We start from the raw sequence: 12360 nt of genomic DNA on the forward strand, positions 1-12360 counted from the left end.
TTTTTAATCAAATATAAATTTTTGATAAAAAACAACTATTGCATTAAAATTCCTTTATTAGTTACCAAAATTCTGATGTTATTTTCTTCTGAAATTTCTTGCCAAACCTCCTTTATGTAGCAGTAATCTAGCCCATCTTATTCTCCTACTTTTACCTTTGCCCCCAAATTGGGGTTTCCAAACAACCCTCTTATTTCTTTATTATATTTTATTTTCCAGTTTCCCATCCTAAAATGATAGGCCTAAAATGAAATATCTAAAAATGTTGATTTTTCATTCAGAGTTTTTGCTCAGTATTATCTTCTCCACACAGCAATGCTGATCAGATTGTTTTAACATTTTGGAGCTTGAGCCAATTCAAAGCAATTTAGAGCTTAATAGTTTTTTACAGACATAAAAACTTTATTGTCTGTGTTCAGTGTGTTCTGAATCTCAATTTCTGAATTTTTACTAGTTATCTTACCCTAAATACTTCATTTGTTGAACCTTCTTAAAGTTTTGGTCTTCCACTTGGAATTCTGCCTGCTTATCTTATGCACAGATTAATTATTTTTTAACTAAGATGCATGCTTATTCAAAGAAAGCTTTTTAAAACTAACAAAACTATAATATTACATTTTTAATAAAGATATGAAAATTACTTTATATAAACTCTAAAAACAATGATGATGGTGATGATGATAATAATGATCAAGGAAGAAATCTAAAATAGCCGAATAGATAAAGAAAAATCATATTTAACTGCTTATTGAGGACACCAAGTAATAAACCATTTCTTTTCAACCTTTACTATGAAAATTTGCATTGCAAAGATTCACAGAGTGCACCATGAATCAGCATGTGGTCTGGTTTTCAGGATTCCAAAACATCTTAAAAAAATACATATACAGGGTCATTCACAGGAACCGGATGTTTTTGAAGTGGGTTGTACTCGGGCGTTCGTGGTGGGAGGGGCACGTGGCTGGTGTCTGACGTTTCCTTTGTTCATAGCATTTACATTTTAGTTGTTGAAATCGAGCCGTGGACGCTAGACCAACGCCTGTACGCGCATGACAGTTTTGTGCGAAATGACGATTCCGTAACTGCTGTTCAGCGAGATTTCCGCCGTCAGTTTAATATCCATCGTAATGCAAGTGTCCCTTCTCGTAACACAATATTGCGATGGGTAAAAAACCTTCGAACAAGCGGTTCAATATTGAAGAAAAAACCACCGGGTTCCCGACGAACTGCTAGCACTCCGGAGAACATCGAACGAGTAAGGGAAGCCATTGTCAGAAGCCCACGCTGCTCTATTGAGAGGCATTCAGCAGCACTTCAAATGACCACAAGTATGGTAAGACGAATTCTGCATACAGACCTGCATTTCCATCCTTACAAGATAGCCATCGTGCAGCAGTTAAACGAGCAAGATTTCACGCAGCGATTACAATTTTGTCGACAAATGCTTAACAATTTTTGAAGAAAATGAAAATTTGTTATTGTTAATGAGTGACGAAGCCCATTTTCATCTGAAAAGCTTTTCCAGCTTTGAACTTCACCTAACTTTTATTTAATAAATCTCTTTTTAAACAGCATGGAAATGTTTCTGGATACTAGCAATTTTAACCCATTTCTAAGGTAGGTGAAAATGAATCCTGGAATATTTACTGTTTGCATTTCCAAAGCATAATTATCTACTGAGGCATTTTATTTCTGGTTACATAGAAAAAACTATAGTTAAAAATCAGGATAAAGTAATGGTGCTGTTGTCTCAAATTAGGAAAAAGTTAATAATTAATATAAATCAATAAACTAAGAACGCTCAGAAAGTCAGGTCTTGAGTGTGTAGTTTGTTGATATTGCACTTACAGCATTTTCAAAAAAATTTTAAAGTAAAGGGACATGTATATAAATATGCTAAACATTATAAGTAATATTGTATTATTAACTGTATTATAATTCAGTCATTACTAAAGTTAATTACTATTACATACAAGGTGCGACAATAAAGTAATGAGACTGATTTTTCTTTGCAAGATGTGGCAACCCTGCAGCTTGCGTAGGCACACCATCTTTGACCTTGGTCTATAATCTACTTCTAGTCCAAGCGGAACATTGATGCAACTGCTCAGTCGTGAGTTGTGCTGTAATAAGTGAACACGTGTTTGTGTCTCTCGTCACAGAAATGAAACCGCAAAATATTGCACAACGGTATGCCATTTCTTTTTGCGTTAAATTGGGTGAAAACGCGACGACAACTTATGGTAAGCTTCAGAAGGCTTTTGGAGAGGAGGTTATGTCAAGAGCTCAAGTTTTTCAGTGGCATAAAATTTTTAGTGAAGGCAGAACGAATGTTGAAGATGAAGACCGCCGTGGACGACCATCAACCTCACGGACAGATGTCAACTTGACCAGGGTAAGTGAAATCGTACGATCTGATCGAAGGTTATCCGTGAAAATGATTGCAGAAGAACTCAACATCAATCGAGAAATGGTTCGTCTAATGTTAACTGAAGATCTTGGTATGAGAAAGATTTGTGCAAAAATGGTCCCCAAAAATCTCACACAACAACAGCGAGAAACACGGAAAAATGTGGCAGCCGATTTGTTAGAGCAAATGGAAATCAATCCAGATTTGTTGAGCCGTGTTCACCAGTGAACACGGCTTCAACGAAACCAACCTTCATCACTGGTGATGAAGGTTTGTTTTTTCAGTACGATCTAGAGACAAAACGCCAAAGTTTGCAATGGTGCTCAAAGGGATCACCCAGACCAAAAAAAGCTCGCATGTCAAAGTCAAAAGTGAAATGCATGCTTGTGTGCTTCTGAGTGGGTGTCTCCTGGACAAACAGTTAACCAATATTTCTACAAAGAAATTTTAGAAAAACTTCGTAAACGAGTTCTTCGTGTCCGTGCCAGCACTGCTGATAATTGGATTCTGCATCACGATAATGCGCCATCCCATACTGCTATCAGTACAGCAATTTTTAACCTCAAAACAAATTTCAGTACTACCACAGCCGTATTCACCAGATATCGCTCCGTGCGACTTTTTTTCTATTTCCAAGAGTCAAAATGGCAGTCAAGGGACACCATTTTTAAACAACACAAGATGTCCAAAAAGCTATGACGAGGGTCTTGGAGGATATTACAGAAGATGAGTTCCAGAAATGTTACCATCAATGGCAGAAGCGCTGGAATAAGTGTGTGCAATCAGGGGGGAACTACTTTGAAGGAGACAACACTAAACATGACTAAAACGGTAAGCAACATTTTTTTCACATCAGTCTCATTACTTTATTGTCACACCTCGTAAATATAAACCATACTTTTATTTCTGTTTGATTTCAACTACCACTCTCAATACCGGAAATTATTTCTTTCAAGTTTGTGTGTGTGTGTGTGTGTGTATGTGTGTGTGTGAGAATACAAGTATGTGAGTTTGGTATACTTTGGTAAATCATTTATGCGGTTTAAATTGATGATCTTCATTATTACTTATAATGTTCATTTTGAACCTAAAACAATATATTGAGTTTTGAAAGGATAGTATTTTAAAGTTAAGATCAAGTCATTTATTTTAATGTTATATTAATGGTAATGATGAATATTGGCTTTTAACTAAAATTGGAAAGAAAAGTTATTTTTATAATCAATGAACTAAGTTAACAGTTTAGGTTTTAATTGATTATTATTTTACTATGATTACATTTTAATTTCAATTAATTCTCAGTAACTGCTACCTGTAGGTCTTTTAGTAAGTCAGTTTATGTAAATTTTACTGATTTTGTAAACAACTTGTTTACCAGTAATTGGCATAATTACTGTTCCTGCATTATTCATGTGAATTTTACACATAGATGTATAGATAAAAGTTTATGTCAGGTGCAATCTTATAATGGAGAATCTTAAAAAAATATACTTCTGCTCATATATTGTCATTTTATTATTATTATTGCTAATGTTGTTACTGTTATTATTACTTCTACTAGTAATAATTATAATAATTGTTATTACTATTCATCACATTGTTTTGTAGGCAACTTTATTTATATGGGAAAAGCCTGTTAATAGAAATAAATAAAATAAAAAATAATATAAATAAATAAATAAAAATAAATAAAGAAGCCACTCTTAAAGTGACATTTTATTACACAGTTCATAAGAAACTGTCAATTATTTTCAGGTGTGACATGGTTTTCCACCATGACAATCCCACATCTCAAATTCCATGTCTCCAACCAGCCATCATGATCTGTGATACAATGTTTTACTGCATCTCCCCCAATGACAAAAATTAGCTCTTGTGATTTATACGTTTTTTCTGCATCTGAAGGGTGTTTGGAAAAATAAATATTCTGAAATACAGAATAAAATAGCACAGTCACCAGGACTCTTCATAAGCTTTCAAAGGAAGACTATCAATATATGTGTTTAAATTATGGATAATATAATAATAGCAAAACTGTATGAAAATCAAATAAGATAATTTAAGATTAAAATGGGGATTCAAATGATAACAATGAAGAAAATATTTTTGGTCAGTTGGTAAATTAAATGATTATGAACCATATACAAAATATGCTAAGGCACACCTGAAAACATGTAGCTAAAAGTGCAAATCCTGAACAACATTGCGCTCTAGCTTGCATCAGCAACTGCTCTGCACTATTTCCATATTCTGCTATACAAGCAAACAGTTTTTCTGAACTGTTTGAATATTTCATCAGTCTTGGTGAGCCCTAAAATCATAGAAATCATAAGCAGGTATAACTATTTGTATAATTATTAATGTGTGTATACACACATGCATGCATGCATGCACACACAATGTACAAATAGTTATTTAAGCTGTGTAGTAATATATGTACTGCATAAATAGGTACAATGTATATGTCATAGGCAAATTGAAAAATCAGGCTTATAGTAATGCAATCAGCTAATTGGAAAATTAACAACTAATTGTAAATTATAAATATAATATAACCAAACTTAGCCTACACTTGCTAAATTGTGGTCACTAGTTAGGTTAGCGAATGAAGAGAGTGTAGAATAAATTTAGTTAGATTATATTTACAATTTATAATTATAAGTAATAATGCAAATATATTATATTTCATTTTCCAATTAGCCGGGCGTACTGCAATAAGCCTGATTTTTCAATTTTCCTTCAACATATATACAAACTAAATGGTATTGCTTACACAGTAGACGAACATTTAAAATGATTAATTAATTTTTTAAATAAATAATTTTTAAAGATTTAATCTGCTTCTGCTTATTAAATTAGTTGATATTACTGGTAATGTTATATTTAATGTAACATATATTCATGTACACTAATATTCATTTCTACTGATTTATCAACTATTTAATAATTTTAATTTTTTTTTTTACATGAAATGTATGATTTATAAATTTAAACAATGCACAGCTTATTAGAAAGATAAAAAGAAAAAGAAAACCTTAGTTGTTAGAAAGATAAAGATAACCTTAATGAAATTAATAAAAAAATAATATTTACATCATAAATGCATACAGAAAACAGGTATGAAATAGATAAGTTTGCCAATTAAACATAAGAATAAATCAGACAATGTTAACAAAAATATAAAAAATACTAATGCTGAAAATATGGTACTCTAAAGTTACACTAAATTCTACAAAACATGCAAATTTCTAAAATATTTCAGAAAAATAGAAATGATTAACCAGTTAAAAAAATCCATTCATTAATTTTAATAATAACTGTAAAATATATGAATCAAATTATCTGAATTATAATTCCACTAAATATATTGAACCAGATTCCCATTAATATCAAATATGTGAAACTTAAAAAAATATGTAAATGCTAGTGCTGCACACACAAATATATATATATATATATATATATATATATATATATATATATATACACACACATACTCTCTCTCTCTCTCTCTCTCTCTCTCTCTCTCTAGAGAGAGAGAGAGAGAGAGAGAGAGAGTATGTGTGTATATGTGTGTGTGTGTGTGTGTGAGAGAGAGAGAGAGAGAGAGAGGAAGCTACACATTGTTTAAATTACAACCATATATTTTAGAAATTTATTTCAGAAGAGATAAAAAATTACCCAAAAGGATTAATTACACAAAAAAATTCTATATGTGTACACTATCAATATTATCAAGAAGGGAGATTAAATAACAAGAAGCAGGCCAACTCTTCTAACACTAACTGACAAACTAGTGTTTTAAGAGATTTAAATTAACACTTGGTAAAACCAATACTTTCATTTTATTTTTTTATTCATTAATATTTGAAATTGAAATCAATTTTTTGATAATGGTGTACAAATAAAAGTATAAAAGGTTTATAACATTTATCTTGCATACTTAATAATTTTGAAGAATTCTTTTTTTTTAATAGTTTCATAAAAGCTGCAGTAAGTATTGTTACACATATAAATTATCTGTTTATAATTTAATAGATATTTAAATTTATTATTATTTTACATAAGTAAGTGACCGAGTTAGAACCAAAGGGATATAAATAACATATTTGCAATTCTGAGTAAATTGCTACGAAAGTATTTTGTTGAATTTATTTCCACTTTTAAATAACTTTATTATTTTTGTATTTAATTCATATATATATTAGTCTAAAAATTTTGTTTAAGAAAAAAAAATCTGTCACAGTAAGAGCATCAGAGGATTTCAAATTTTAGTTAAGAAATAAACTGTACTGCTGTAATGATTTTTGAAAATAATATTGCTTTCAGATTTTTTTTAAAATTTCATGTTATGTTATCATATGTTTTCTTTTATAATAATGTGAGGTACTGTTCACTGTTCCAAATACATTATAATTGTACATTGTGTTTGTCTTCCTCCTTTTCACATAGTTGAGTTGTGACTGCATCAAATGCTTAACACTGCTACTTGCCAACAACCCACTTTGATAATATTACCCATAACTTGTTTGATTTTGGAGCCATACTCGTAAAAAAAGAAAAAGTTTAAATTGATGCAAAATAACTAAAATTTCAAAACTGATTTTTTGGAAACCAACTACTTTCTTTCAAATCAGATCACACTTTGAATTATTGCAAAACTAATTACTATAACAAAACTAGCTTGCACTTGGCACTGCTCATAAAAAATCTGATTTTGGTTGCAAACATAATACTTTGAATTTGACTCATTATGAAACAAGCTCATAACAGGTGGCTCACAAAAATCTGATTTGAGCTAAAAACTAGATGATGTTTTGGGACAGTGGGAAACCAGTTAAAACAGTCTTCCATTCAGAAATTCATCATGTTTTCTTATTAGTTGGCAATTGTAATAAATAACTAATTTCTAACAATAATGGAAAAACTTTACGTTATGTTAAGCTGCTAATTTACCTTTTATACTTTAGCTTAATGTATACTAGGTGTATCACCTCAGTTATTATTTTGTACAAAAAATACAAATATTAAAAATGTACAGTTGATGTTAATAGTTAATCACCTGTACTAATTTACTGCAATAACCTAGTTCAATTGTATAAATCTTTCATAAATTTTAATGTGCATGTTTTTAATAAAATGAAAAGCTGTAAAGAAGTAGGATCTATAATAAATTAAAAGATAAATTAGATATAATTTTATCTTTTACATTTTATATGTAAAAGATAAATTAGCTACTTAACATAGAGCTTGTTTCTTACTATTAAGTTGCGATTTTCAAGATTTATTTTTATATGAGATATAACTAATTCTAATTAGACATGCATTACACAATTAGATACTTTCTTACCACCAAATTGTTAATATGTCCTTGGTTATCAACTTTAAGTTGAAAAGCATAAGTAAAGTGTTCCTTAAGTGCAACTGCTGTGAAACCTTTTATTAATTGCATAACCTATAACAAATGGCATATTTCATATAGCCTACTTTTTAATAAATTTATATCATATGAATCTAAAACTTCCCTAAGCAATAAAAAATAAATATATTACTATTTTAAATAACATAAATATTCTGTATTATATATAAATTCAGACCATTAGACAGAATATTTATTTTTATATATACTTAATGTTATAAGATCAAAGATCAGTGGGTGGGTTGTAACTACCAAAATTTAAAAAAGGCTGAAACTGGTACTTCTCCAATAAACTTATAATTGCTAACTGCAAGAATAATATCCCAATAATGAAAAGGGCAATATTTACATTGCTTGTAATTAAAAATTTGATAACATATTTATGTATATTACCACCTAAAACATAATATATCCTACTATAATCAGTTATAAAACACTTTTTGCCTTTGGTAGTTTTTGTAACAATAAAGTTATATGATGTAATGTTGCTAGCCTCATTTTTACTTAATAAAATATCTTTAAATTATTCAAGTCTTTCTTTTATGCCTTTACATAATGTTTTTTTTTTTTTTAAATAGCTTGAATATTTAGTTTGAACTGGTTTATTAGCCTGACTATTAGTGTTCATATTTGTTAGAGAGACTACTTATTATTACACTAATCCTTGCTTATTTTATTTTGTTCTTCATTCATCCCTCCAAATAAACATATTACTAATACAGGAAAACTGAAAGATTCCAACATAAGTCATCATTAAGTGAGAATTCCTATGTCCTTGGACAGGAATGTGTCAATATTGTTATAGATGAGGGAATATCTGTATAGAATAATAAACCTTTAAAGTTCTAGCAGCTCCTATTTCTACATGAGCTCCTCTTACATCTAATAATCTATATATTATAACCAATGTTCAAAAGAGAACTCCAGAATTCCAAGAGCATATATAGTTTTTATTTTGAGGCACTCAATAGTGTTTTACACATAATCTTGAAGCATTAACAATTAAGCTTTAGTTTACATATTCTCCATAAGAGAGCAGCTACGTTAAGACTGTTGCATAGCCCAAGCTGCTATAAGCATTTCATTCTCCAAGACACTCACCAGATAGGCCTAAAACAAATGCCAAAAACACAGAAAGAATTTGACCGTCTTTCAATAGGGTTAGTTATCAACCAAACATTCCTAAGAGCATTGATCATGATATTGTTTGCAACCAACTGAAACTTTGTGCTTATAAACTGCAGCTGCTCCATGAAATTAAAACTAACAATAAGCCTCAAATGATTCAATTTGTAACAATCATGACAGACTTTATTTTTGCTGATGAAAACTAACTGTAGCACTTTTTTCTGATGAAGTCAGAAAATATGAAATATGTTCATTCCATGAACATATTTCATGAATTGAATGAACACAAAATAGTTAGTGAATTGCCATAATTGTTGAAAATGGGGCTCAGAAAATCCACACAAATTAATGGAATTCATCTGCAACAACCAAAAGTGAATGGTGTGGTATTATGCAAAATCAAAAATTTGTGGGCCATCTTTGTACTGGGATATGTTACAGAAGTTTATGTTTCCACAGACTGAAAATATTGAGGCCCTAATTTTCCAACAGGATGGAGTCCCTCCAGATCATGCAGAAATTCTGTGGACTGCACACAAAGACTGGTATCCAGTCCTGTGGACTGGTATCTTAGTGGACAGCTTATCTGCATTTATCTGGTGGGTAGATAAGCTGCACTTCTTGGCCACATTAAAGTTCCAGTTTGACACCATGAAATTTTTTTTTTTGGAGTTACATAAAAAACATCATATACAAAGAAAAGATCCAATCACCTAACCACCTACACTAAAGAATAACAGAAAATGTGGAAAGAATTTTTGCAAACATGCTCGCCAGTGTGGAATACACAAATTGACTTCTCCAGAGCTGAAAATTATCACTCCAAAAACTTACTGTCAAAACTAGAGTACAATAAGTTTTGACAATGGAGTGGTTCTGAAACGTGTCAACAAGGGATAAAAGAATGAAGCTAAGAAACGTAAGCAGGACTAAACACAGAAATTATAGTGATCTTACCAGAAAAGATAATAGTAACTATTACCATATCAACAACACTCTTATAAATTTGAATGTTAATTTTAATTTTATGAATTTTGCCTTTTGTTGTTCATAAGTATTTTTCAAAAAAATATAGCGATTGTAATACTATAACTTATTCCATAAATCTAAAAATTTCATTTTAGTTTCACATTTCACTGTAGAGATCAGCAGAAAAGGACTTTAAATTATTCAGTAAAATTCATTTTTAAACTGCTAAAAGGCATAAAAATATTGACAAAATTATACTTGAAAATTTTGTTTCACTAAATCATTAGGTTCATACTTAAACATACATCATAATCTTCATTTTTGTTTTTTAGGTATTTCATGGCCAATCAATAACCTACCATAATTTTTCAGATTTTTATTACAAAAGATTGAAAAAAGTATATGAGAACAGGTAAATATAGTTATATATAAAATAGTTTCCTCATCAATCCCAATAAGGAACATTTTTCAAAAGCCAAATAATTTTGTAAAGGATCATTTATTATGTATAACACGGTACATAAAAATGGCAAACATAATGAATGCAGTATTTTTTTTTTTTGTCTTCAGTCATTTGACTGGTTTGATGCAGCTCTCCAAGATTCCCTATCTAGTGCTAGTCGTTTCATTTCAGTATACCCTCTACATCCTACATCCCTAACAATTTGTTTTACATATTCCAAACGTGGCCTGCCTACACAATTTTTTCCTTCTACCTGTCCTTCCAATATCAAAGTGACTATTCCAGGATGCCTTAGTATGTGGCCTATAAGTCTGTCTCTTCTTTTAACTATATTTTTCCAAATGCTTCTTCCTTCATCTATTTGCCGCAATACCTCTTCATTTGTCACTTTATCCACCCATCTGATTTTTAACATTCTCCTATAGCACCACATTTCAAAAGCTTCTAATCTTTTCTTCTCAGATACTCCGATTGTCCAAGTTTCACTTCCATATAAAGCGACACTACAAACATACACTTTCAAAAATCTTTTCCTGACATTTAAATTAATTTTTGATGTAAACAAATTATATTTCTTACTGAAGGCTCATTTAGCTTGTGCTAACATTCGGCATTTTATATCGCTCCTGCTTCATCCATCTTTAGTAATTCTACTTCCCAAATAACAAAATTCTTCTACCTCCATAATCTTTTCTCCTCCTATTTTCACATTCAGTGGTCCATCTTTGTTATTTCTACTACATTTCATTACTTTTGTTTTGTTCTTGTTTATTTTCATGCAATAGTTCTTGCATAGGACTTCATCTATGCCGTTCATTGTTTCTTCTAAATCCTTTTTACTCTCGGCTAAAATTACTATATCATCAGCATATCGTAGCATCTTTATCTTTTCACCTTGTAGTGTTACTCCGAATCTAAATTGTTCTTTAACATCATTAACTGCTAGTTCCATGTAAAGATTAAAAAGTAATGGTGATAGGGAACATCCTTGTTGGACTCCCTTTCTTATTACGGCTTCTTTCTTATGTTCTTCAATTGTTACTTTTGCTGTTTGGTTCCTGTACATGTTAGCAATTGTTCTTCTATCTCTGTATTTGAACCCTAATTTTTTTTAAATGCTGAACATTTTATTCCAGTCTACGTCATCAAATGCCTTTTCTAGGTCTATAAACGCCAAGTATGTTGGTTTGTTTTTCTTTAATCTTCCTTCTACTATTAATCTGAGGCCTAAAATTGCTTCCCTTGTCCCTATACTTTTCCTGAAACCAAATTGGTCTTCTCCTAACACTTCTTCCACTCTCCTCTCAATTCTTCTGTATAGAATTCTAGTTAAGATTTTTGATGCATGACTAGTTAAACTAATTGTTCTGTATTCTTCACATTTATCTGCCCCTGCTTTCTTTGGTATCATGACTATAACACTTTTTTGAAGTCTGACGGAAATTCCCCTTTTTCATAAATATTACACACCAGTTTGTATAATCTATCAATCGCTTCCTCACCTGCACTGCGCAGTAATTCTACAGGTATTCCGTCTATTCCAGGAGCCTTTCTGCCATTTAAATCTTTTAATGCTCTCTTAAATTCAGATCTCAGTATTGTTTCTCCGCTTTTCATCCTCTTCTTCCTCTATAACACCATTTTCTAATTCATCTCCTCCATATAACTCTTCAATATATTCCACCCATCTATCGACTTTACCTTTCGTATTATATATTGGTGTACCATCTTTGTTTAACACATTATTAGATTTTTATTTATGTACCCCAAAATTTTCCTTAACTTTCCTGTATGCTCCGTCTATTTTACCAATGTTCATTTCTCTTTCCACTTCTGAACACTTTTCTTTAATCCACTCTTCTTTCGCCAGTTTGCACTTCCTGTTTATAGCATTTCTTAATTGCCGATAGTTCCTTTTAATTTCTTCATCACTAGCATTCTTATATTTTCTACGTTCATCCATCAGCTGCA

The 12360-nt window shown here is 30.8% G+C and overlaps 1 protein-coding gene across 1 annotated transcript in view; it reads right to left on the reverse strand.

The window, feature by feature from the left end:
* LOC142317519 (spatacsin-like) overlaps window positions 1-12360 on the reverse strand; it is a 185104-nt gene that overhangs the window by 56635 nt on the left and 116109 nt on the right. Inside the window, exons 21-22 of the mRNA XM_075354080.1 lie at window positions 7761-7865; window positions 4575-4721 (exon numbers count right to left, since the gene is read on the reverse strand). Of these exons, the coding sequence (XP_075210195.1) occupies window positions 4575-4721; window positions 7761-7865 (252 nt within the window). The remainder of the gene's footprint in view (window positions 1-4574; window positions 4722-7760; window positions 7866-12360) is intronic.

Source organism: Lycorma delicatula, chromosome 1 (genome assembly GCF_047948215.1).
Source record: "Lycorma delicatula isolate Av1 chromosome 1, ASM4794821v1, whole genome shotgun sequence".
NCBI classification, from domain to species: Eukaryota; Metazoa; Arthropoda; class Insecta; order Hemiptera; family Fulgoridae; genus Lycorma; species Lycorma delicatula.